This window comes from Eriocheir sinensis, chromosome 21 (assembly GCF_024679095.1).
Source record: "Eriocheir sinensis breed Jianghai 21 chromosome 21, ASM2467909v1, whole genome shotgun sequence".
In the NCBI taxonomy this organism is placed as follows: domain Eukaryota; kingdom Metazoa; phylum Arthropoda; class Malacostraca; order Decapoda; family Varunidae; genus Eriocheir; species Eriocheir sinensis.
This window is the reverse complement of record NC_066529.1, coordinates 12565489-12593298: the sequence shown is the minus strand read 5'-3', so window position 1 is coordinate 12593298 and position 27810 is coordinate 12565489. Positions and strand designations below refer to the sequence as shown.

The window sequence follows — 27810 nt, the reverse complement described above, 5'->3', positions numbered from 1 at the left end:
CGTGGCCGGCGCGTTGCACAGGCCAAAGGGCATGACCTTAAACTGCCACAGGCCTTGACCGTAGGAGAAGGCTGTTTTCTCTTTGTCCTGTTCCGCCATTTTGACTTGGTGATACCCAGACTTCATATCCAGTGTTGAAAACCACTTGGAGCCCATCAAAGCGTCGAGCGTGTCGTCGATCCGTGGGAGTGGGTATGAATCCTTGATGGTGAGATCGTTGAGGGCTCGGTAGTCTACGCAGCACCTGAGGGAACCGTCCTTTTTCCTGACGAGCACTACAGCAGACGCCCACGGGCTGCTGGACCGCTCGATTAACCCCTGTTGCCGGAGATCATCCATCACCTCATCCATCTCCTTGCGACGGGCTGGTGCCATCCTTCGAGGATCTTGCTTCACTGGGCGGTGGCTACCTGTGTCGATGTGGTGCTCTACCAGGTCCGTACACCCCAAGTCCAGGTCTCCTGTGGAAAACACATCTGCATTCCTCACGAGAAGCTCCCTGAGCTGTTCCACTTGGGGCTCCTCTAGACACTTGGAGCTCCTGTCAAACAGGTCGCGCAGGTAGTCGGGCAGCTCCTCCTGGGGCTTCGTCAGGGTTCTCCTGCAGACACAGGTTCTCAGTTCCTGGTCGATCTCTTGGCACAACCCCACCATGGTCCCTTGTTCTGTTTTCTTTGGGCTGAAGGAGACATTGGCCACGACGACAGGCACTTCCGCTGCAGCAGGGTTTACCAAAGTACTGCCTACAATCACCCCGTTTTCTACCGGACATCGACTTCCACTCTTTACCACACAGAGGCTAGCCGGGTGGGCACCCGTAATTTGACAGGGTAACACCATCTCCGACCTCGCAGGGATAATGGTGGTGCGCTTGACCGTCACTGGCAGGTCTTCCTTGTTCACAGTCGTCAGTGGCACCCTCCTTCCTCCTACAGTCAGCTGCTTAGCGCGAAAGTCCAGCTCGCACCTGTGGGAGACAAGATAATCCATACCTAGGATGCAGGGGTCGTCCATGTCGGCCACGTACACAGAGAGGGACTCTTCCTTTCCTCCGAGCTCAAACTTCACGTCCACTGGGCCTCTGAGCTCTGCATAGTGTCCAGTGACTCCGCACAGTCGATGCGACGTCTTAGGAAGCCGACGATGACTCACCACGTCAGGCCGCACCAATGTGCGTTCCGAGCCTGTGTCGACGACCACAGGCCACAACACTCCGTCAACCTTGCCCTCCACTTGGCAGCTCGTCATGATGGTTCTCCTGCACATTGACATCTTCGGGGCATGTACAGGACAGACTGGTCGTTGCCCCCGTGAACCAGTCCTCCTTAGTTTCCCGAGTGGTGGTCCCTCGCCAGGGGCACAGTTTTCCGACACTCTTTCTTCCAGTGCCCCTTTTCTCCACAGGTCCAGCACTTGGGTCCTTCTCTGGGCTTCTTCTTAACGCCACCTTCATATTCTTTCTTCCTCTTATAGCATTCGTTCTCCTTGTGCCCAACCTTCTCGCAGTACCAACACGTTCCTTGGAACCTGTCTGTGTCGCTGACAGCGCCCTTTCGTGCCCTAAAGCCAGAAGTCGAGTCGTCCCTGAAGCTTGACAAGCTAGACCTAACAAAGGACTCAAACTCCATGGCACGTGCCAGAGCTTCTTGCATTGATGTTGGCTTAGCTTGATTCACTTGTATCTTCAGCTGAAGGCTGTCCAGGGCATCGATGAATTGATCACGCAGCAAAACCGTCAGCAGGTCGGGGGTTGCACCTGGGTATGCCTTGTGCGCCATGCTCTCAAGGTCCTGAGCGAGTTCCTGAAGAGACTCGCCGCGCCTCCTGTTGCGGGTTCTGAACCTAACCCTGAAGAGCTCGTTCTGGTGCTTGGTCCCATATCGTTGCTCCAGCGCCTGTGCCAGCCCGCTGTAGCTGCCCTTTGTCGCATTGTCGAGCTGAGCAAGGACCTCCAGCGCCGCCCCTTTCAGGCTAGTGGCCAGCTGCACCGCGCACTCTTGGTCATCCCATCCGTTCCGAGCTGCCAACAGCTCAAACTGAGCGCGGTAAGCCTCCCAGGAGACCTTGCCATCAAACTCCTGAGGGTTCTTTCTAACAGGCGAACCCAGCAGACTCATGGGGCTGGCGGAACTTCTTGCGGGGATAAACTCAGGCGAAACAGGGCTTACTATGACTGGGACTGGCCCTCTCTCGCACTCTTCTCCTATATATATCCAGAACAGTACAGTCTAGAATGTTACAGTATATTTTAGATCATACAAGAACATGTAGCAAAAATATATGCGAGTTGGCAACACTTCCCGCCTGGCGCCTGGCCGCGCCCCGCGGGGCGCGGACGGCTCGCCTTGCTCCCCGCCCCCTTGCTCGCTTCTCCGGGAGCCTTCTAGAGGCCTATGGTCGCCGGGGGAAGCTTCCAGCACAACAATATGTAGAATATTCAACATCACTGGACTGGCACCACCACCGCCGTTACAGACCCAAAAGTTAACTTGAGTTCATCTCTGGACGGACTCCGCGCGAGGTCCGGGTAGAGTCCCTTGATAGAGAGAGTCCCGACAACCTAAAATTTGAACGCCATTATTGTCCCTGTTTTCCCCGCGCTTTTCAAACGCTAACACACGCTCTCTTTTGTATTTCTGTTTCACAGCCATACGGGTCGTCCAATGAAACTGAGCACACTTGTGTCAGATCTGCACACTTTCCCCTAACAGCCAGCAGGGAGCCAGCAGCCAGCGAGCTCTAGGAAAATAAATAAGAGACGGTATGTGTCTACATCAACAGGTATCGCCAACCCACCATTACGCCCTTATCCTTAACCATAATTTGGTCACCGGCCGTTGGAACGTGCCGTAAGGTGACAGGAGATTATTATTAGCCTTACGATCAGCCACTGTCTCAGTATAGGCACTCAGTAAGTTGACAGTAACCCACGTAGCCTATGATAACTATAGGCGTGTCACGGCGGGCTGCTGACGACCTTGAGAGGCGGCCGCGGCAGCGCTCAGAGGTTACTGAGAGACTTCACACAAGTCTGGTGCTTCTCTTTGAGTGTTGCTGCTGTGATGGATGGATTTAACGATACTTATCGCTGTAAAACATTATCGACAGCAGTTTGGGAAGTCTTTCTATTACCTACATATCCCTTCATCGCCTGACCCTTGCCTACAGGGAGGGACGCTGCTTCCTGGGCGTCATGAGCCTTGATATACTTGTCATGGGCCACGTGGCTGACACACTACCCAAGCTCCATCAATGCAAAGGCACTTTACTTCTTTTCCGTTACCTGCTTGCAGAAAACTTTAGCATATGGAGAGAAAATTAGTGTAGACTAATTATCTGGGGATGAGGGGTCACTGATTTCATTACTCGCCGGACTGCTATCTTTCAAAACACACACACACACACACACACACACACACACACACACACACACTATTGCTGCAATAAATGTTCCGTGCGATTCCAAGGCGTTGTGGAGATAAGTTATCAATGAGTTCAATAACATTTAATTTAATTGAATTGAATTGAAACACTTATTGTTGATTGAAAAATAATACAGTAAACGTGTTTCATTTTGCTTGAGGGTCAAAATAGGTTTAGAGAATATTGTAGGAAAATGTCAACATATAATAATGACATTGGTACCAATGAAAATGAAGACTGTGCAACCTTATAAATTAGGCTATTAAATAAAGATGGACTTATAACCCAAGCTAGAGGAGTTTCTAGCTGAAAACCCTTCACATGAGCAAATAGTAACCTAACCTATCACCGCTGAAATAGTAATATTTCCCCGCATTTCAAAATCTCAGAAACGAGTAATAATAATGGAAACAGTTACCAGAGTGATGATTAGCAAAAAAATATAAAGAAAAATAGTGTGTTAACTTTTTAGAGTGAGTTGGGTGTGATTCTAAAGTTTTACCAAGTCAGGTATGGCTCACTAAAAGCCAGCTTCTGTTCATCTAAACTCTTGTAACACGTCCAGTCTATTATATTGTGGCTTTGATGAGACTGTGAAATATCCATTGTGAGTCTGTTATAACAGCTAGAGCCCTGTGGGAGAGATCAGATGGAATAATTTTGGCCATAAGGGCCACGGCTTCCCTCATCAGCTTCGATGGCTGAAAGGCTGGACCTGATGCGATTGTTTCAGTCCTTGTAGCGCTGTGCCGCTCTCACAATGAGTTCCATAGACAGTACAAAGGGAGGGCGGTTATGGCAGCAAGACACACACAATGGCAGTGTGTGTGTCTTGCTGTCATAACCGATGGTTTCCTCCCAAGACGACTGACTGTTAGCACACCTCTGTCTTCTCAGCGGCTTTGCAGTTAATTAATACACTTTGTATCCCCTCTTTGGCATGTTGCTACAACCGAAGGCTACTCAGCAAGGCATTGTTGCATTGAAAAGCAGCCGAATCCGCTTCCAAAATAGGTAAAATTATGCTTTTAATGCCTCAGTTCAAAGTCGGCGCGGTACTCGAAGGGCCAAAAATGGCGCCCAGCAGCCTTATACACAGGGCCGCTACAGGGGCAGATGGAAACAGTAGAACACCTAATAGTGGAATGCAGCAACTATGAAAGGCAGAGAGGGGAGTTGGTGGCAGGAGTAGTGATGGTAATAGGCGGAGAGGAGTGGGCTAGGAGACTAGAGGAGGAAAACGGGGCGATCTGTACGGTGTTGGGGCTGTATGGAGACAAAAAGGAAACGGAAAGAAGAATGGTAAAGTTGGCAAAAGTGTTCCTCGCGCAGTGCTGGGAAAAAAGGGCACAAATGTCCGTATAAGTGAATATAAGTGGCTTTATTTCAGATTAGAAAATTACATAACGCTGAAAAGAAAGTTGTGTGAATAAGAAGGGAGGAACGAGAGGAGGAGGACCTAAGAAGCGATACAAAGCGTTACAGGTCAAAAGAAGAAGAAGAAGAAGAAGAAGCCTATGTCGGGACTCTCTTTATAAAGGGACTGGGACCAAAGTTCTCTGCAGATTTCATGTTCAAGTTCGATCGGTGACGGTGAGGCGAGGGATCTGAGTAGTGAAAGTTGAGTGAAAATGTAGTGCGGCGACGGCCTGATGAACGAGCCTCCCATAACCTTAGCCAGTGGGGTACCTCTTCGGCCGACTCGGTAAGGAGTGGCTCTCCCGTCACGCTGGTCGCGGGTTCAATCCCAGGCAGCCGGGGAATACCCTCTCCTTGTTGTGATTAATTTCTCGTGTTTCGATACACATAGAGGACGTGTGGGACCGAGAGAGTAATAGAAAAAAGAGAATAGAAAATCTCGTCATAAAAAAACTGTAATAGTGGAAAATAGCTAAAGCACATAGAAAAGTAAATCAGGGAAAGAAAAAGACAGAAAAAAACACAAGGTCAGGATGAAGTGTTTAAGAAAGTGATGTAATACTGAAAAGGAAAGTGTGAATAAGTGAATAAGAAGAGGAACGAGAGGAGGACCTAAGAAGCGATACAAAGCGTTACAAGTCAAAAGAAGAAGAAGAAGGGTGAGCCGAAGTCAAGGTGGCCGAAACTGTTTGTTGTTGGAGGGACCCACGTGAGGGCGGCGGCCACGTGTGCTGAAGTGTTAGGGCGAGGCGGAGACCCAGACCAGACACCTAAAACACTGAAGAGGAAGAGAGAGAACAGCACCGCGAAAAATGGAACCCCAGCGCCCCGTCACACCCCCCATCATCACTCAGCCCTAATTTCCTCACCGGCGGCCGAAACTTTACTACAACCAGGTAACAAAAATAAGCTTAGGTCCACATTCTTAAACGTCTTGGGCTCTCGCTACGACTATTTCCGAAGGCCATAGAGAAGATTAGCCGGGTTTTCATGGGTGGTTTTCGTGTTCAAAGTGCAGAAGTTGTGTAAAACTATACCTAGGGACAGCGCCCCCTCCCCCCCCACCCCCCATTCGTCATTACTCAGCCCTAATGTCCCCACTATCGGCCGAAACTTTTCAACAATCAGGTCCCCAAAAAATAAAGCTTAGGTCCACATTCTTCAACGTCTCGGGCTCCCACTACATCTTTATAGGCCATATCTTTAAACATTTCAGTGCCCTGGTTCACATATTTGGCAAGGCTTTCATAGGAGTTCTAGGGATTTTCAGGGGTAGTTTTATGACCCTAGTAATACTGTGCCCCTTCTGTACCATGAGCTTAAAAAACACTCCTTAGAAACCGATTAATCTCCACATTGGCCTTTGAAAATTGTGTAATGCTCAGAGAGTTGCCCATCTCAAACTTTGATACACTGGCTATTTATTTCAGAGCAAAATATGGTAAAGATTCGTTTTAGCTCCGTGCCAGTATCTCATAATCTACTTTATGAAACATCAGTATCTCTTCATATATCTTTTCTACAAACCTTCAACAGTCATGGAAATGCTTTGAAAATCCAATTCAAGGACTTTTTTTTTACTCTTGAAAATAGGGGATACCTGATAATGTTTACGACAGCACATCGCCTCCTCTGGCGGCGGCCGCGGCAACGCTGCAGCCGCCGCAGCCATAAAATAGCTCGCAGAGGGTTTAGGGTCGGGGAGCATATTTAAACTACTCCAACCGAACTTTACGACCTACTAACGGGGGGGGGCTGCGCCCCCCTCGACCCCCCCTTCTAACCAGGGGGGGCATTGCCCCCCCCCTGGACCCCACCTCCACATGTATATGTGACTTATTTCAGCGAGGAGGTATTTTTCACAACACCGGCTGCAACGTTGCCACGGCCGTCGCCAGAGGAGGCGACGCGCTTTCGTAAACATTATCCCCTATTTTCAAGAGTAAAAAAAAAAGTCGTTGAATTGGATTTTCAAAGCGTTTCCATGACTGTTGAAGGTTTGTAGAAAAGATACGTATATGAAGAGATAGTGATGTTTCATAAGGTAGGTAATGTATATGTGACTTATTTCTGCGAGGAGGTATTTCTCGCAACACCGGCTGCACTGGAAACTGGAGATAAAGGTACAGAGAGAAGGATAGAAACTGTAGGAGGGTAGTTTGGAAAGCAAAGATTTGTGCCAGACCCTATCAAAAGCTTTTGATATGTCCAGCGCAATAGCAAAGGTTTCACCGAAACTACTGTAACCGAACTTTACATAACCTAACCTTGACCCCACACACACACACGCACACACACACACACACACACACATTTATGATGCGCCGTATTTATTTTTTTTTTTTTGGGGGGGGGAGGGGGGGGGGCATATTTAATTTACTATAACCGAACTTTACGTAACCTATCCTCTAACGTGGGGGCCTCGCACCCCTTAACCCCCACTGCTAACCAAGGGGGGCAACACCCCCCACATGTATGATAACATAAGAACGTAAGGAGTCTGCAAGAGGCCGGTTGGCCTATACAAGGCAGCTCCTGTAAAACTAGAGAAGTGCAACAGTATGTGAGACCTTGGAAAGGTTATTATTTTCGTAGGGGCAATATTGGATTCGCGTTCTTGTCACAGCTTGATGCGCCCACGAAGCACCAAATGAGAGCACCCTATGTGACACGCCTGTGTCACTGTTCGAATCTGGTGTATTGAAAGACAATACGTTTAGGAAACTTTACTCAAAGTTTCAGGACTTGGGAATTTTCCCGATTTTAGGGAAATTTTTGAGGCCCATATTTCAGTCAGTTTGCCTTCTCACACCCAAAACCCACATTCCCCATAGGTTCCCTAGATCTCAATATAACACTCTCCAGGCTGTTGAGTGTTAAGTGTACAGCGCTGACCATGTGACATGCCCGTGTCACTTTGTGACTTTGCATATGGTGGTATTGAAATAATTGAAGGGACTCAGTTTTGGGTTATATAAAGGTAAAGGGTAAAGTTGGGGGCATACGGTGTAGCAGCGCGTGGCCTCGGTGCTCATCTCCGTAACATTGGCCCTTGAGCCTGTGGTGGGAGGGAGCCCATTACCCCAGGACACAGGGCCAGTTTGACATCCGGGTTACCACAGTTTACCTTCCTCAGGTTTCCCCAGGTACCCATTTATAGACCAGCCCGAGAAAAAGAATGAACAGCTGGGTGAGCTGCACGCCGACTGCCCGGGCCGGGATTTGAACCCAGGCCCGCGGAGTAGAAGCCAGGCATGCTGACCACTAGACCACGTAAGTGTTTCGTTATATGACGGCGCAATATGTGCCTCCTGAGGGATACTACCAATAAAAAGGCTAAATAGTCAGTTAACACTTACCGAGAGGTGAAATAGAATGATATTTTGAGTGAGTGAGTGAGTGTGTCGATCCATCCATCATGGCGGGCCGAGGAAGACTGGCAGAAACCTGCCTACGTGGCACTGCCTGCGCGATACACCCCACGTAGTAATACATCTTAAATGTAACACTGGTCAACAATTTTTGAAAAGTTGTATACTTCTTAAATGAGATTAGTTATTTATTATGTATGTTCATGTCCTGAATCCAAATATCACCTTGAAAAATACTTATTGGCTATAGGTTTAAAGATATGAGACATGTAATATTTGATTATTTTATTATAACATACGATGTGTGTCAGGATGTTTTAAACTCTAATCCGTACCTACACTCTGTCTTTTTGCTTGACACTTATGGTGGGCTGAAGAATCATCTCTTGCCAATGTCCAGCAATAGTCTGCAAGTATACTTGTGCCCCATTTGCCCTGGTACCACTTTTCCATGGTTGAAATATCTTGGTGAAACCTTTCACCATGTTCGTCACTAACTGACCCACAGTGCCTTGGTGAACTCCACTCTCTACTCTCCAATTTGAATTCCCAACTCTAATCACTGTCCTTATTTCTCTTCCCATTAAGTAATCCTTCATCCACTCGATAACCTTTCCACCCATTTCTCCCCACTGCTGTAGTTTCCAGGTTAACCTTTTGTGCGGAACCTTGTCAAAAGCTTTTTTCAAATAGAGATATACACAATCAGCCCACCCTTCTCTCTCTTGCACCACGTCTATTGCTCTTTAGTAGAAACAGTAAGTTAGGGACACACGATGTCCCTTTTCTAAATCCAAACTGTCCTTCATTTATCATGATTTCCTTTATGTAACCCATTGTTTTTTTTTTTATTATACTTTCACAAATCTTGCACATTACACTTGCCAAAGAAACTGGTCTTTAATTTAGTGGTTCAGTTTTATGTCCACTTTTATAAATTGGTACAATGTTTGCTCTTTTCCATTCTAAGGGCATTTTACCTGTATCTATAGAGCATGTTATTATGTCATAAGGTGGCTCCAATAATTCATTTCTACACTCGTTTAGCATTTGTCCCAAGTTCTCCTTTATCAACCTTTACATGACTCAGTTTCCCCTCATTGCAATTTTTGAGACCCCAGTCAAAGTCGGTTTCTTCCGTAAACACTTTGTGAAAATTTTCATTTAATATTTCTGCAATTTCTTTGTCCTCTTCGTAGATCACATTTTTTTCCTTTAGCCTTTTCATTCCTTCATTTCTTTTTAAATTCCCGTTTACGAATTTATAAAACATTTTTGGTTCTTCTTTACATTTAAAAAATATTCTTCTTTCAAATTTAGCTTCCTCCTCCTTGTTTTCACATAATCATTTCTTTCTTTTTTGGATTTGTCCCTATTGTTCTTACATGTTCTTTTCTTTAAATTCCTCCAGGCCTTATTTCTATTTCTCCTTGTTGTCTCACACCTCCATCCAAACCATGTTTTTTCTCCTTTAGTTTTTACTGTGTAGAATGTATACTTGTCAAGCTACTGTGGTGTCTTGCCATAAGATTTTGCGTTAGAGACCATAAGTTTGTGTATAAAAAATGTAAGACTTGACAGATATGGTTCCGACGGACTGAAGCAGGGTGCACGAAGTACCCCCCCCCCCCCGCATACACGCACACACTAACCGTAACAGTAACCATTATTGAACATGAATTTAAATGTGGCGCGTACAATATATTTCAAATTGTTTAAAACAAACATATTACAAAAAAAAAAAACATCGCAAGCGGAGAAAAAAAGGAATATTTTCAACACGCCGTAGGACTTGAAAATCACCGAAATTACGTAAGACACGCAAAAAACGTAAGACTTGACAGGTATGAGATGGGAACATATATCTCTATTCCTCTGTTGTAAATATTCATAAAAGTGTCATGTTTCTCTTGAATATTATTACTTCTTTTCATATCAGTCCAGTCTACCCCACCGAAGAAAGTCTTGAGTCCAACGTAATCTGCCTTTGCGTAGTTTTTCTTTTTTTCCTTATAAGCCTCTTCTCGATATTCACATCCTTCCAAAGTTTTCATCTCCAATAGTTCATGGTCGCTCTTTCCTAAGGGGCACTCATGACCAACTCCTTCATCCAACTCCACGTTTTTTGTGAAAATTAGGTCAAATCTTGATGGTTCATCATCCCCTCTCAACCTTGTTTTTCCTTGCACCCACTGCATCATCAGGTTATCTGATACCAGCTTCAATAGTTTACTTCCCCAAGTATTTTCACCACCCTCCGTTACAAAATCTTCCCATATCACTTCTTTGCAATTGAAGTCTCCTCTCCTGTTAATATTACCTTTTTATTATTTTTTTTATTTCATCTGTCAGTGCCCGTATTGTATTATCCAGCATAGCGTTATATCTTACTTCATGTCGGTTTTAGGGGGGACATAGGCTGTTATTATGTTATTCTTCTCTCCACCTTTTACCAGTACCTGCACAGCCATCACCTCTGCACTGTCATATCCATAGCTCACTTCAGTCACTTTCAAATTTTGTTTCGTCATTATCATCACTCTTCCTTCCTTTCCTTCTTTCCTGTCTTTTCTCCAAATGCTGTACTTGCTCTTTCCCTCCAGCACAAGTTCCAGTTCTTTTACAAGCTTTGTTTCAACTATACATATAATATCTGGCTCACTCTCCCTTAAATAATCAGTTACCATATTTGAGGGCTGTGGTCCCAGGTAAAGTGGTTGTTTGGTTAGGTTTGCTTAGGTTAGGTTAGTTTCTAAAGATGTGGGCCTTCATATTATGGGCAAAAAGGCACAACGTGGCATCCCCAAATCCAACATGGTGACTCGAGTGGGTTTGTTGTCCGTATATATGATTAAAATATTTCAAATAACAAAAATATTATAATAAAAAACTTAAAAGTTTTGCACTTGCAATAAACAATGCTTACCAGGTAACGCAGTAATGAAAGAGCAACCAGAAACAATTTGATGTCCAAAAACGCTATGATGGAGTATGATATGGAGTGTCGCATGTCTTGCCTTCATAGAAGCACGGCGTAGACTAAATGTTGCCGGGTAAATTATGAGCCTCATGCCACCTGCACGCTGCGCAAACAAGAAAAGGTGGTTTTGCGCTGAGTCCCGGTTGTCAATACGCTACCGCGTTACCTTACCAGGGTAGCCCAGGCCCCCCTATACTACACTAGATTCGTGTGTAATAATAATCAGTTTATTTAGTCTTTCCAGCCGTTATGCTGAAAATAAAGATATATAGAAATGTACTTTGTAGAAGAAAAATCAAGTGTAAGATGAAGAGAGATGGGATTTGGTTTTCAAAGTACATGAGGGAATGTTGGGATGATTTGTGTTGGTATGTGTGTTGGTGTGGGTGTGCTGCCCTTGAGTGTGCCAAGGGCTAAGCTTTGCCTGCCTGGCCACAGCACCAAGCATATTGTTTTATTTTGGAGTTCATGGATCTTATCATTGATTGTTTATGATATATTAACTTTAATTTGAAGCACACAATAATATAAGAAAAGGTTGATACTGAATAATTAGATGAATGAAATCAGACGATACCCCTTGAAATTATGTGTGTGTCTTGTACACCAAAAGTTGTGTTATATAGATACAGGTAGCTATATACAATAGTGCTTTGCTGTTATCAGACTTGTTATCATTTTCAGTGTAATATTTCTCTAGAGCATGCAGAGCTTCTTTCCCATTATGTGTTTGTGTATTTTCAGAATTCAGGATTGCATGGTTCTTCAGTGTGTGGAGTTCCGCATGGAAGGGTGTCCAGACTGTGACCTGAGTCTGCCACAGTTTCGCCAACGCTATTCTGCCAATCCAAGACAACTTTTTGATTTGTGCATTAGACATAAACTTGTATTGAAAGAAAAAGCATGTGAGCGTTGTGGCAAGCTTGCATCATTGTATTTTAGCAGGTTTCTTTGGCGTTGTCATAAGCTACATGCTGTTAAGAAAAAGAAAAAGAAAATATGCAACTGGTCCCAAAGTGTGTTCAAGAATACATTCTTGGCACATAATCATTCAAATTTAGTGACCTTTCTCACTTTCATAAATGATTATCTGCGTGAAAGTTATTCGCACATATTTGTGAGGAGGGACCTACATCTTTCCTCCCCTACTATTTGTGAATGGGCTGGGTTCTGTAGGGAAGTACTATTGGAGTGGTGCATTAAGCAAGAGGGAAAGATTGGTGGAGAAGGCATCACTGTTGAAATCATTGAGAGTAAAGTTGAAAAAATAAGGTATGGTGTAGGTCAAATTGTTGAGGGACAGTCAGTGTATTGTGGATTATGCAGAGAGATAGGCTCTTGTTTCATGGTGTGTGTCAAGAACCAAAATAGTGAGACACTTCAAAAAATCATTGAGGAGTGGGTCAAGCCAGGAACAACGATAGTTTCAGATTGCTGGAAAATTTATGACTGCCTCTCAGAGGAGGGTTATCAACAACTTGCTGCTAATCACTCCATTAGTTTTGCTGCAGCCACTTCGGCCTCCAGAAGCAATGTAAACCAGACAGGGCAAGAGGCCAAGAGCAGGGTACCACTCCATGGAAAGAAAATACACTTGGCAGGATATTTAGCTCGTTCTCTATTTATGCTGGTGCACAAGAACCCCAACAAGAGATTCCATAAATTCCTTGAAGAAGTTGGAGTCATTTACAACCCATATCAAGCTCTGAAGTGTTAACACACACAACTCCTACATTGCAAGTTTATGGCTTGGCTTGACACCTCATTTGCTTCTCCAAATCCTTCTCATCAATTATCAAAGCATCCAGAAAGAGGGTAAATATATTGTCATAATTGTACACTGTAGTTCAGAAAGACTTTAACTCAATGTTTGCCTTAATAATTTTCCAAAAACATCTTTCTTGTGTTATGTCATGACAATTGTGTGATTTCATAATACCTATCATGTACATTGCAGTCATGTAATACACTCACACACACACACACACACACACACACACACACACACACACACACAGTAAAACTTTCATTACTCAAAATTTGGTATAGCTTGCCAAGACAAAGAATATTCATTACAAAAATCATTTTCAAATTCCAACAAATAATGAGGAGAAAAATCATAAAAAATATGTAGCTCGTCATTTTGCCGCGTTGTAATCTCACATGGTGGTGTCTACTTGGCATGGCGAGCCCCCACTAGCTTTGTTTCAACATGTACTGTGTACACATCTGTGCCATGTGACTTGACTTGCTCTCCTGCACTCTCTGATTCATCTCCTTGTGCCAAACTGCACAAGTTGTTGCACAACCGGGGCACCAATATTTGTAAACAAATTGGATGTCATAGTTATATGAGTGTGGCCAATGTCTCCTCTTCTGCATCTTGTTTTCTGTGAATGTTTTGTTCAAATATGATTGCTTCTTCCAGTAAAGGGTCACCTGTAAGAACTGCTGAGGGGATATTGTGGGGGAACTGTTGTGTGGGACACCATTTTTGTTGTACACAGCTGATCTACTCTCTCGTTGGAAAGTGACAGAGGTCCATTGAATGCAGGAAATGTATCCACACCTGGGCCATGTAACCTGACTCACTCATTACTGCTCAATGATGCATCTTGGCAAGCTGCTGAGTTGTATCCGCAACTCATGGTTTCCGCTCGGCATGGCACATTTTATAAGCTAGTACTGGGGAGTGGCCTAAACCTACCTCTCAAGTGTCTTGCCAGGGGGAATGAGAACACCTTTTCTTGCCATAACCCACAGAGCATCGCCCGGCTGCCCACGTGGTGACCCAGGTGACTGTGGCTAATGGGTGGGGTCGATAGGTTACTAGGCTTTCAGATGTTTTCTCAGAGTGAGCCTCTAGCCAGGCCAGGTGTTTTGGTCTGGTAAGGCACTTTACATAGAATTCATTACTCTTAACCATTTCAACATAGGGTTACATGTATAGTACAGGTGCAGTACTGGATCTGGGAGATAAGTCACCCCCCCCCCCCCCCCTCTCTCTCTCTCTCTCTCTCTCTCTCTCTCTCTCGCCTCCCTTGGTGCGACGAGCAGGAAATTTAAAAATCATAAAAAAAAAATTATGATAATCCATATAAAACCGAAACCATACTATTTGAGGGACGACTATATATATATCTATATATATATATATATATATCTATATATATATATATATATATATATATATATATATATATCTATATATACAGTCATCCCCATGTTCATGGTATTTCGTTCGGACTTGGCGCGATCTGTGAAACCCATGAACAGCGGGACTATAACCCTATGGGAAAATATGCATTTGGGGAAGTCACCTCTGACACATAAGTAGCCCAATCTGGCAACACTGCAGTGTGGCGGCGCGTGAATTTTTTTTTTTGAGGATAATGTTGCTATGAGAAAATCTCGACCAATAGCAGTCGTCCCTGAGTGAGCTGCTGGCCAATAGGAAAGCATGACGTCACAGTCTAACCGTGACGTCACTCAGGAGCAACCTAAAGGCGGTGTCACACTAGCACTTTTTCCGTCAACTTTTTCCGTCGTTTTTCTGAAAATCGTCGATATCTTGGCTGCGGCCTGTCACACACAAACAGTGTTTCGTCTGAAACTTTCCGTCGGCACAGACCATGGGAATGTAAACAAACATGGAGTCCACGCTGCGGCAAAGATACGCTGCTCTGAACCTAATACTGTGTATTGTGAGACTTAGACGAGCTAAACAAGCCAAAAAGCGTGCATGGATGCACTCATGGTTGGCTCGTCGGGAAAGAGAAAGTGTGTACCACAGGCTGTTAAAAGAGCTGAGTTTAGAGGATCATGAGACTCTGAAGAATTGGATCAGGTTGGACAAGAGCCAGTAGCTACCACAGACTTCTGGAGTTAGTGACACCTCTTATTGCCAGAAGTGACACCAGGATGAGGAAGGCTGTCACTGCAGGAGAGCGTTTGAGACAGGTTGAAGCCACGCGGAAAGTCTCAGTCTTGGTCTTGGAAATGTAAACAAAGGCGGAAATTTGCAGGCGGAAACGATCCTGATCGTCTGACAAATTCATGCGATAAGTTCATGCGGAACGATGAAAAATCGACGGAAATGGCATTAATCGACGGAAAAAGTGCTAGTGTGACACCGCCGTAACGTCCATTGCCCCGCCTCCCTCCTCTCTCCCTTCCCCCCTCCTCTCTGCCTTCCTCCCTCCCTCCTCTCTGCCTTCCTCCCTCCTCTCTCCCTTCCCCCCTCCTCTCTCCCTTCCCCCCTCCTCTCTGCCTCCCTCCCTCCTCTCTGCCTTCCTATTTAGCGTCAATGCATCCGCGTATCTGAAACTGGGGCAGCGTATAAGTGGGGGTCACTGATTAGTTGACATGAATCACGAAACCGCGATGGGTGAGACCATGACGGCGAGGTGACTATATATATATATATATATATATATATATATATATATATATATATATATATATATATATATATATATAGTAAACCCTCTGGTATCCGGGTTAATAGAGCCACGGGGGCACCCGGATATGGGAAAAACCCGGATATTGTGTAGGTTAAGTCTACAGACCTGAAAACCCAACTTTCGATCATGGCCTGCCATAAAGGCAATGACAAAGTATTGCATAAGTGCTTCTGTCCATACTCATAATATGGTATGCCCCATGGCTTTGTAGCAGTCAGTCTGCACCAGGGAGTGAAATGCGCGCGATTGACGTGCTCTGAGCACTGAGAAAAGGGTTTGAGCAGCATCGTCTCAGTTAGCACTCGTGGCAATCTCTGTTACCTAGGATTCGGCAATTAGGCGCGACAGCCTCAGCCGCTAACCCATTGGTGGGGTGCCTAGCCCCATGTTCACAGGCAGCAGCTAATGTTCCCCTGCTTGGCCAATCACAGCAGCGGGGCCTGGACCCAACCCAGAAAAGCCCAGGTATTTGTGGCAGCTTAACCGCCCAAGTCTGCACTATCGTGTTTACCACGTAGGCTTTCTAGCAGACCCAGCACTGCCACAATAAACTTTTTACGGGTCCAGTTTTACAAAACTGGAAGGCCGATGCTCTGTGCTGTTCTTAGGTGCGCGCCAGTGGCTTTATCGCTGCGTAGCTGCATTAGCAACCTCGTGGCTATGAGCAGGATCAAAGGACACTGGGTCTACCAGAAAGCACGGCAAATTATGAATCATCTGGCGCATGATGTCATCAGGCGTAGGTTTGGTGGGTTCAGCAGTGGTTTACGCCTCAATACTCAGTAGCCAGCCGGAAGCGGTGGTGTATCAGTTGCTTGTTCTTGTCAAATCACAATGCCTTGCAGTTGTTCAGTATCTGGCTGTCAGTCTGTAAGTAGGCTATTTAATGCTCTAGAGAAAGCACCTTAGTCTGTGTGTCTAAGTCACTGGTGTCCAAACTTTTATTCACAGAGGGCCACATGCGGAAAATATATGAAGGGTCGAGCCACTCAGTATATATATGGATGGAGATAGATTTTAGAGTTTATAGTTTTACAGGAACTACCACGTGTAGGTCAACTGGCCTCTTGCAGATTCCTTATTTTCTTATGTATGTAATTTTTTTTTTAAGGAATGTAAGAGTAATTATAAGTAGATATAGGCAAGTGTACCTTTAAAGGAATCTATTTTCTATAATGTCTTATTTTATTTATGTATATAGGATATACTATTGAATCCTATTGTAAGAGGATTGAGTAGTATCATGCTCGTTACAGAGGATTTGAATGTATGCTTATAGTTTTCATTGTACTTATTATTATTACACAGCAAGATGTGAGCCATAACAAAGGGACGGGCAGTCATTATTCTTAGATTTAAGGTTTAAGCTCTCGCATTGTGGCCAACAAGGTATTTAGCATGTTTTGTATTTTATACTGTGTCTAGAATATGCATATATAGACGATCAAGTAAATTATAGTGTGTATAAGCAAGAAACATTACCTAAAGATGTGTGTACGTAATTTCTTTGTGTGTTAAATTCACTACAGAAACCTAGAAGTTACAATAATTTTCAATCAAAGACAAAGACAATGAAAGCTTATTTTGATTCTGTTTGAGTTACCGATCGACGTAAATACCTTCGATTTTATTTGCGTTACCGTTCAACGTGAATACTTTCGTTTTCTGTTTCATCTCCTTGCTCCACATGCTGACGTCATTTTCTGCGCGCCAGTTCACCCACTGTCCTTTGATCCTGGCTACGAGCACCGTGGGCTCTACCACCCAGGTCAACCAGAAGGCATACCAGAGCGATACCCGAAGCGGTCTGGGCCGGCAACAGGCATCAAGGGCTCAAAGCAGGCTTCTATACAGACACCCAGGCAGGCACCCTTAGGGGCTACCCTTTTAAGCCCGGTAATGAGCCCAAAGGCCCACAGACGCCGGGCAAGTATGCCAGGCCGCCCCTATCTGAGTGTGAGTGGGGAGGGTAACCAAGGAGTCAGTGACAACCTGGCGCATCCGCTTGCGCGGTGATCTGTGACTGTTTAGTTACACTGTGTTGCCCTTGCAATCCAGGGGGGGCGGGTACCCCCTGCACAGTGCATCCAGCGGGACCACGGGGAGGCCAGCCACAAGAAGTAACCACGATTTACAGCCATCCCGCACCTCCAGATCGGGCTGGCCCACGGGACTCCTGAACCCCTGCAGACCCCTTTACTCGCCTTACCGTAAGCATGGTAAAATCCTTCTTTCACATGTCGGACCAAGGGCAGTATATATCCGCATTTCTTATTCCGCCTTCACTCCCGCAGGAGTGCTAGCGGACCTGCATGCCTTCTCCACAGGGACAGAGCTCTACTCACCTAGTCCAGTCTGGATTTAGGCAGTCGTCAAGGCTAGGGTTCGCACTGTGTGTTTCATTTATACAGTCCTTTGACGCTCCTGCCATTTAAACCTACACTGCCTTGACTCTCGTCACTTCGATATGGTCTGCAGCACTCGGCAAGAACGTTTATGTGCCAGGTACTGCGAAGCACACAGCTTTCTTGCGAACCTTCGCACCAGGACGTCAATATCATTGCTACGTGCAAGCTGGGGCGCGCTTTGCAGGTGCAGTATGCCGCCCGGGCAGAGCTTAGAGGCATCACGCGGGCAATTTGAACGACTTTTGACGGCACACAACAATTTATTTTTATTTTTTGGAATAAAATCAAATATTTTTAAAACTCCCAGATACAGGCGAGGTCGGATACGGTGGAAAATCATATCAGCCCAGCGCAGAAAATCTACGGACAAGTAACTGGTGGATGTTGTTGACCAATATAGTGACATTTTTGCATAGCTTTACCTATCACATGACTGATATTTTGACCAAATAGTTGTAAATTTTGCAGTTGGCAACACTGCCCTGCCAGCACCCCATCATCAAGAGATCTACAGTAGTTGCCTTACAGCTGACCATCGTGCACGTATAAATGTACGTCTTCACAGGCAACACCCCCTGAACGTGCCTGTACTTTTGCAGGAGAGGCTTACATTACTGAATCGTATAGATCTTGGCCTCCTCTTTCCAATGGTGTTTTTGTTTTTTAGCTGTGATGAATAGTTTTTGAGATACAGAGGTTAAAAGAGCAAGCACTAGAGTCACTAGCTTGTGGTGCTAAAAGCTCGCTGCGAACGCCAGTCGCACTCACAGGAAAAAACACCCCCTGAATGTGCCTGTACGTTCGTAGGAGGGGCTTATATAACCAAATCTTATAGATCATGGCCTCCTCTTTCCAATGGTGTTTTTGTTTTGTAGTTGTGATGAATAGTTTTTTTGAAATACAGTGGTTAAAAGGGATCCCCTTCCCCCGCTGGGGTGCCCGAGCGTGCCTGAGGGGATAGTCTCGTTGCGAGCGCTTAGCAAGGAAAGGGTTAATTGTGATGAGGAAGACTTATTCTGGAAGATGCCTAACAATAGAGATAGCAGCAGAAACTCGACCAGTCAGCTGCACCTCCGGAAGTTTAACCTCTAAGAGCCTCCATGTTGCATGTGGGCTGGTGACTGTCCATGAAGAGACTAAACTACTGTCTGCCAGTACAGCATTACTGTGGGGTGTGTTTGGTTGGGTATGCTGTGACTGCAGCATCAGCCTGCATATATTGTTCATTCTGCATGTTTAGTGAGCAGTGCTGTAAGTGGAATAATTTACAATATTTCAGAGCAAGGAAGATAGGAATAAGAGAACTAGATAATCTTGGGACAGGGCTTATGGGTTTTAAAATATGAAATTCATATGTTGATATTCTTGGAGGCCTAAAAACTGACAGCAGAGCAGACTGGTTATTATTAATAATAATAATTAATTGCTGTATTCCAGGCACTAGTGAAAAACAAGATGGTTCGGTTTGCCCGAGCAGAGGGATCCAAGGGGTCCAACAAAAGGCAGCTGGAAGAGCCAACACCCTGGGTAGAGATGGTGGAACAAATCGAGAGCAACAAGAAGAAAAAGAAAATTAAGAAGGAGAAGGGGAGTAGGAGAAAAGATGATGATACTTTAGGACAAACTATGAAGAATTATTCAAAAGAGATTGATGATGGTGATCAGGATATCAAGCCACAAAATACTTTGCAACATGTAATGAAACAGGAATCTGAAGCAAACAAAAAAGAAAAGAATGAACCAGTCCAGCCAACACAAGACCTGGTTAAAAATAAAGAAAAGAAGAAGAAAGGCTTAAAGACCAAGGAGCCCGAGTACACCATCTCTGAGGGTAAGAAGGTCAAGGTGTTTCGGGATGGGACTCAAAGAACCTGGTTTGACCTTCCCTACGAGGAGAATGACCTCATGACCCGTTACGAGGGCATGTGGGTCAAACAGGAGATGGTGGGCGAGCTGACCCGTCTCAAGGCCGCCTTAGAGGAAGAAGGGCTTGACAAGAAAGAGGTGAGATGGCCATTAGTTTATCTATTTTATCTGTTTACTATTTTTTTTCACACTGTACTTTGTTCACAAGTGTTTTGCCACTTTTCAGAATAGTAAGCAGCTGTGGTAAAATGGAATTTGGAGTTTTGCATCAGTCATGATGATATATGTTCTGACACGACACCAAAGTGTTCCTGTATTCAAACTTAGTGCCATCATTCAGGAGTTTAGCCTGTACCATGTTGGTTGGTGACACCCATATTTAATAACATATAATCTGCCTTGAAATAATGTCCACATGCCTTTAGAAAAGCTTGAGATCTGAGTTAAGCATGGTTAGATCACTTGGCTATTTTTTTTACAGATGATGAGGAAAATGATGAAAGCCAAGCGTAAGGCCCACCGCCAATTGAGGATAGAGTTGATTTATCAGCAGAAAAAACTTGTCAGTGAAGCAACGGGTGAAGAAGTAAAGGATGGCACCGTAAGTAAAGAAAAAAATAAATGTGATGGCCTTACTTCCTCAAAGAAAAAGAAGAAACAAAAAACAACTATGATGGAAAAGGATTCACCATTCTCTCAGAGCAAAATAGGGGATATTGAGAATGATGAAAGTGAAAGCAACCAAGAGGATGTAATTTTGGATGAGTTGTTAAACACTGAAGAACAAATGATTAATTGTAGTGAAAGTGAAGGAAAGGGTGACATGAAGAGATTAAGTACAAACCAAGCTGATGTCAGAGTAAAGAAACAGAAAATTAAGAACACTGTTGATAAAGTGAAAGAAAACAAGAGTCCAAAAAATGAGAAACTAGAAAAAACTACAACACCACTTGGGATTGATGCAGAAGAATACAGTAAAGGGGAAGGTAACATGGAGGTGCCTGTGACTCAACAGGATGATAGTATAACAAAAAATAAAAAGAAAATCAAAGAAAAGAAGTTAAAAGCAGAAGAGGCAGCATCACAGACTGATGAAGAAGACAGTACCAAGGCAGATGAGATGACAGCAGAGATTGATGGGAAAGTGAAGAGGAAAAATATAGATTGTGATTTAGAAAAAAATGTTGTATCATCTAAAATGGAGAAAAAAGGTAACCGTCAAGGTAGTGAGGATGAAGAATGTTATTCATTTCCAAAGAAAAATCAGGTTCAGAGCTATGATTTGAGCAATACCACTGAATATCTCAACTCTCATTGTGACTTTGAGGAGAATGAGCTAATGACTAATTATGATGGATATTGGGTGCTGCATGAGGATGTGGAAAGTCTGGAGGCTGCCAAGAAGTCAGAGCTAGAGGCATTATATTCTGCCAGGACAGATGGAACTGCCAGTTGTAAAGGGGAGCTGACCCAAGAGGAACAGCTTGCCCTGCAGCGTGCCATGAAGAAGAGGAAGAGATTCCATCACAGAAAGTTGCTTGGGAAGCTCTCGAGGATGGGGAAAAAAGTTGGTGATGAAGGAAAGAAGAAAGGGAATGACAAAGAAGTAATAAAGAAGAATGTCAGTGATAAGGTGGTCAAGTTTGATGGTTTCTGGGTGAAGAAGGAGGCTGCAGATCGACTACATAAGCTTAGAAGTAAGTATTGATCTATTATTTGCCAATTTATAGTAATAATTCCATTCAGTGTCCTTCCTCTCTATCTCTATCTTTCTATCTCACAACTACAGGACAGCAGGTAAAAGATGCACACACACACACACATATATTTTGAAAACAGTGAGTCTGTGGATCAGTTTGTTTTGTGCAGCACAACTTTGGGAAACTAAGCAATTGGTAACTGGACAAATTTTAGGAACCATTAACAAGCTGCACTATAACCCGTAAACTGCGCCAGACATCTTAAGATGACATGTTCCAAGGTGAATATTTATATTTCCCGCGATGCCAAAGTATATTCCAATGAACCTCGTGTGGCAACATCATCCCTCTTTCACACCATGTAATCACCATCGTCATATTAGTTGCTCTTTAACAACCATGGAGAGTAGAATTATGTCATCTACCGATGCCAACCAGTCTCATATAGCTACTGCGGTCGTGACCGAGGGGGAGGCATGGGAGGGGGTAAAAAGAAAGTATTGGTAAAGAGAAAGATTGTAGTAGACAAATTTGAAAGAGACAGTGATTCAGATTGCATTCAGCCATCAGATTCAGTTGGTCTGAGGAAGCGTGGCAAGCGTGAGCATGCTTCTGGCGCTCAAGGTCACAGACACGCTGCCTCTCCAACAGTGCGGGAAGTTACTAGCTAGCCTAGTCATTCACTGACACCATAATCACTGTCCGATGATTCAAAGTGGCAGAAAGATGAGGAAAACGACAGAGGGGGTATAAAAGAAGACTCAGCTGATGAACTGAGTGAGGGAGGGGTGTCAGCTGGTGTGGGAGAGGAGGGGGAGGCAGAGGGAGAGCAGGAGCCTCAGAGACGCGAGACAACACGTACTCCATTCGTCTGGTCTGATGGATCAGATTTTGTGCCAGACATTCATAACTTTGACAGAAATATTGATGGTGTGACTAATAACTGGCCTCTTGATAATGATGCACAAGAGGTTGATTATCGAAACTGACAAAGTGATGTTTCCTGTGATATTTTGTTTGTTGTAACTGGAATGAATAATTAATGGCAAGAGAATATTCAGACGTGACTGTGCCATGTGTCATCTTCCCTCTGCCACCGTCCTATCTACCCCGTCACTACCAGCGCTACCAAGGTCGCTCATATCCGCAACCTTTATCGCGCCATCATTGCCACATTAAATGATTTTTTTTTTTTTTTCTTTTTGCACTATTTGGTGCTCAACATGTCTCTCTTGGGTGTTGTAATACTAAAAATTGTTTTCCACCAGGTTATTGTTTTGCTATTTATTGCGCACCCAGGAGCTATTCCCAAATCTTAATTGCGCAGTTTATGGGTTAAAATCAGCCATATTCATACTGATGGTTGTTTATTTATAGAGAAACTGTACAATGAGGGGCTGAGCCAGCAGGAGGTGGATTCCTTGGTACAAAAGGAGCGGCGGAAGGAGGAGCGAGTCCTCAAGAATGAGAGGAAATTGGTGTGCCTCAACTGTCGGCAACCTGGCCACATGGTGTCGGCCTGCCCCAGCATTGTGCAGGCTGAGGGGGAGGGCCAGCCCTCCATCTGCTACACAGTGAGGAACAGTATAGCTTCATGTTCTGTCATCATCATCATCATCATACCAGCTTAGTGAACCAGGAGTGAGGCATGCAATTTGAGAAATTATATTCCTGGTCCTAGAGATCTTTTTTAAGTTGCATAATGGAACTTTGCCACAATTCAATACTTAAAGTACACCAAGTATATAATTACTACAGCAGTCTCATATATCTACAATTTATTGACATCATATTTTAGCATGTATAGTATCCATATTTGAACTGTTTGCATCAGCCTATCTTGACAGCTGTCACAGAGATGTTTAGGTGAACAAGCAGAACTGCAAAAAACAGGGCTCACCATGATTCCCTCTCCTGTTATTATGCCTTTGTGCTTAACTCTGCTCAAAAGAGGGTTTAGTTGTGACACCTGGCAATTGAAATGCAGCCAAATTATCTGTAATCGCCATTGGAATTCACATTTTATGTAACAAAGGTAGATTAGAAATTGATACATATAGAATGCTTCTTTTGGCAAAAAGATGTTTTCATTTTTTCTTTCATTTTCAGTGTGGGTCAACTGAGCATACTTCCTCCACTTGCAATCTAAAAAAAGGTTCAGAAAAGAGCTTCTCCTTCGCTACCTGTTACATCTGTAAGGAATCTGGTCACATCTCCCGTCAGTGCCCTGACAACCCTCGTGGTCTGTACCCCAAGGGTGGTGCATGCCGGGGCTGTGGCTCAGTTGAGCACTTAGCCAAGGACTGCCCAGACTTACAGGTAAGGCTCCCTCCTCTCCTACATGATTTCAGAGGAGGTCAGGTTTGTGAGACCCCATAAGTATATTAGGAAAATTATCATTTTTGTTTTTCAAGTAGACAGACATTTTTGGGGTTATAAATTCTTAGCTCAATCTTCCCCCCCCCCAAAAAAAGCAACCAAGTCACTTGAATAATTACTAATATTATGATATTTTGATGTAACCAGAGAGAGAAAGAGGAGAGCAGCATAAAAGTGGGAAGACTGAAGGGAGAGGAACTGGAAGCATTAGATGCAGAGGAGGAGCCAATGAGTGACGAGGATGAGGCTTCATCACACATCAAGCAGAACATCCCCAAGGTGGTGAAATTTTGATAAAAAATAAAAAAAACTTTTTTTCTCAACTTGTCATGTAACTTCATGTGTCTGTGTCCATATGAGCAAGTTTCTGTATGCCTGTATGTGTACATGCATGGGTGAGTGTGAGTGTCTTTTCATCCACATGTGCAGGGACTTTCATGCATACCTTCTTGAATGTGTGTGTTATTGTAGGTGTGTGTGTGTGTGTGTGTATGTGTGGGTGTCACATGGTTTTAAGTAGAAGAAAAAACAGTTAGTTATAGATATCATAGTTCCCTTTAATACATTCAATTTGCATTAAAGGGAACTATTATAGCAATATTTTTTTTTTCTACTTAAAACCGTGTGTGGAGGAAGACATGAGAGGGATGAACATAAAAAATTAGAGGGTATTTGATCATCAAGAGTGGGAGAGACTCGTAGCCCATCCAACCCCATAAGGAAAATTAAGGACGTTACATGAAAATAAGAAGAGAAGCAGAATACATTGTCATTCAAGTTCATTATGTATGCTAACATTTTCTGTGCAGTCATAGTTATTAAGTAGGCTGCAGCTGAGACATGAGGCATCCTGAATAATGTAAAAGTGTTTTCCAAGTAAATGTGAATGAAATATATAAAACATTTTTCTTCTCATCAGCTGTGACAGAGTGACAGGGCTACACAGAACTTAGTAATTCCTGTGTTTATTACTGGAGGAATGTCAGAAAAAGCTGACTGCTTCCTTTCAGAAGAATGATCACATTCAATCCTGATGCATTTTTATTACAAAGGGTAGTCACATTACTGAAAATCAGTGCACTAGGGAAAATTTTGTTGTATGAATCCATTACGATATTAGTCAAATTGAGTTTGGTTCCAGAAGCCCAGTTTTCCCTTTATCTACCTGCATTAACTTTTTTTTGCTCAATCTGAATCAATATTTGTGCATTTTGTGACACTAACCCATAATTTACTACATCTACAGTCTGATACAATAACTGTACTTACATTCCCTTATTTTTGTTAACCTGCCTCCTTAACCCTCTCGTGCGCCGTAAGTTTCCAATAAGTTTGTGTTCCACTCATCATACATTTCTCAGGCCCAACCGGCCTTTTTTTGCCGCCACGATACTCTACATTCCTGGACGTATATCTTTCTTTCAAAATCCACCCTGATACTCCATCTGGCCCTGTCGCCTTTCTCACATCCAGCTTGTTCAAACTTTCCTTGACCTGCACCATTAACTGTATCTCTTGCATAACCCTTCCTCTTTCCTGGCCCGGGGGTTGTACAAGTTTTTCTTCTTTTGTGAAAACTCTTTGGAAGCTGTTGTTCATCACCTCTGCTATCTCTGCTGGGTCCTCATATGTGGTTCCATCCATTTTCAGTTTATTGATTTTTTTCTATTCTTCAGTTTGCCGTTCACCTGTCTATAGAATAGTTTGGATTGGTCTTTGCACTTGTCGATTATATCTTTTCATACTTCCTTTGAAAAAGATATAATTGACAAGTGCAAAGACCAACCCAAACTGTTCTATAGTGTGTGTGTGTTCATCGTCTTTTCACTTACCCCTTTGATCTATTCTGCGGACCCCCAGAGGTACGCTGACCCCAGTTTGGACAACATTACTCTAGGGAATATGCACACACCTGCATTTACCTCACAGTACCTATCTTTCCACTCATCCATACCATCTTAACCATTCATATGCTGAACTTCCACTAGGATTCTTTCTTAGGGATGTTAAATCATGCCTATTCACTCCCATTCATACTTTTTGGGGGACCAATACTGCACACTCTTCCTTCCCTCTAACTTATTCAGCTTCTACTCATACTAATATCCCTTCTAAGCCTTTCCACAACCCATTTTCATCATCACTTCCATAATCCAGTGCACCACTCTCCAGTATGTTTCATCAATGTGTAAAGTCTGCCTTTCTTCAGAATGTTTATGTAATTCCTCTTACAGTCATTATTGAATCCATTCACATTCACACATGCAACCCTAGGAAGCTCCTCCCTCCCACCCCTTAATCATGTCTGACCTGTGATCATTGATTATAACATAACATTCTGTCTAACATGAGTGATAACCATTCTTGTATGTCACTTTTGCTTTTGTTTGTTTTATTAGACCCATCCTGGTATAATCTGCCGCCAAGGAGTGTGGAAGTGGCTAAACACCATTTTAGCCTAGGATTATGACTCCTCCTTCATTTGACAAGGTCAGTTGCAATGAGGTAGGTTAGATGATCAACACAGTATTTTGTCTGGTATTGTCTGTTGAGTTTTGTCTTATATTTCTACTAGACCAGGAGCAGTCAACCTCTGGTCTGCAGGCCATATCTGGCCCACAAATGCCTAGCTTCTGGCCCACCACCCTGTTCAGCTTTAACTTTGCAATCTGGGCCATGAACCTACCCCCACCTCAACCCTGATGCCAAATTAATCCTTCCAAACACCACTGTCAGCAAATACTGTTTGGCACCACGACAGGTTGCCAGGTCTGCCCTTATAAGGGCAATCTGTCCTTTTTTGAATCTGATTGTCCTAGTTATTTTAAACAAAAAAAGGACAGGTTGAATCTCCTCTTCCGTCCTTTCTTTCAGAAGATATTTATTTCTCTGGAAGTTATACCACACCCAAATTTATTCATAATCATTGCTCAGTATGGGATATAGTCGGGTTGGACGTGTGAGTGACTGTCCACTAACTTGTCTTGTACAAGTACAGTACCCTCCCGAGTTTCGCCCTTGCTTCGTTCCGAAGGCATAGCGCTAAACTCAATCATCGCGAAACTTGGGGTATTTAAAACATTGAAAAGGTGCTTATTTGTTCCGACCTGTGGAGAAGCTGACTTTTTTTCCCTTTTACTCCCTTGTTATCTCAAAATATGTACTTTGGAGAAAGGAAGAACACAGGAAGAGAGAACGGGTCATTTTGAAGCCGCAGTTGAAAGCAGCTGCCTTACGATTGGCTGACAGTTCTGAAAACACATTTGTGATTTGCTGGGAGTCCTATTACGTCATCGCCGGTGCTCATTCAATCAGCAGGATCACTGCCTTAATTAAGGCAAAGTCACATTGGCCGTTTTCCTCCAATCGTTGGGGCAACGCTTATAAGCCCAACCAGGAGCGAGTTGTCAGTTGTCCGTAAGCTGGTGTCACACTAGGCCTTTTTCCTCCTACCGCGTTGGTGGCAGCTAGGGCAACCAGCAACTCCAACTTTTCCGGATGTGCGTCACACACAGCCAAGGTCAGTTGTCCGTATCCACATCCACAACGTAAACAAAGCACTTGCCCTGTATTGACATGGCATTGTCTACTAAAGTAAGGGCTGTCTCAGCTTGTGTTGCCATTACCCAAGTTATGGACTTGTTGCTGCAGTTAAATGGAACGAAGAAGCGGTTGTGGGTGTGGCGTGCCTGTGGTTCTTACATGCCAGAAGTTCTCATTGTCACCACTGCGCGTGCGCAGCCAACCCACCCACCTGGACTCTGACCACATAAACACGTGGATTGAGTATAGTCCAACAAA

At 44.0% G+C, this 27810-nt stretch overlaps 1 protein-coding gene across 2 annotated transcripts; it reads left to right on the top strand.

The window, feature by feature from the left end:
- The first annotated feature begins 5034 nt into the window (after positions 1-5034).
- LOC127001694 (uncharacterized) lies at positions 5035-24924 on the top strand. 2 transcript variants are annotated; one of them, XM_050866723.1, is made up of 7 exons: positions 5035-5738; positions 11938-13008; positions 19502-20068; positions 20412-21627; positions 23008-23204; positions 23740-23949; positions 24157-24924. In XM_050866723.1, exons 3-7 carry the CDS (start codon positions 19520-19522, stop codon positions 24301-24303), a joined length of 2319 nt encoding a protein of 772 aa, XP_050722680.1. In that variant the 5' UTR covers positions 5035-5738; positions 11938-13008; positions 19502-19519; the 3' UTR covers positions 24304-24924. The 2 variants fall into 2 exon arrangements, with proteins under 2 accessions (XP_050722680.1, XP_050722681.1); XM_050866724.1 differs by lacking the exon at positions 11938-13008 and having other exon boundaries at positions 5036-5738.
- The last annotated feature ends 2886 nt before the right edge of the window (positions 24925-27810 follow it).

What these genes read in the sequence shown, in the direction of transcription:
- LOC127001694 (XM_050866723.1), top strand. Translation starts at nt 19,520, where the DNA reads ATGGTTCGGTTTGCCCGAGCAGAGGGATCCAAGGGGTCCAACAAAAGG. An exon ending in AAGGGCTTGACAAGAAAGAG is followed by an intron (nt 20,069 to 20,411) that starts GTGAGATGGCCA and finishes TTTTTTTTACAG; the next exon opens with ATGATGAGGAAAATGATGAA. An exon ending in AGCCCTCCATCTGCTACACA is followed by an intron (nt 23,205 to 23,739) that starts GTGAGGAACAGT and finishes TTTCATTTTCAG; the next exon opens with TGTGGGTCAACTGAGCATAC.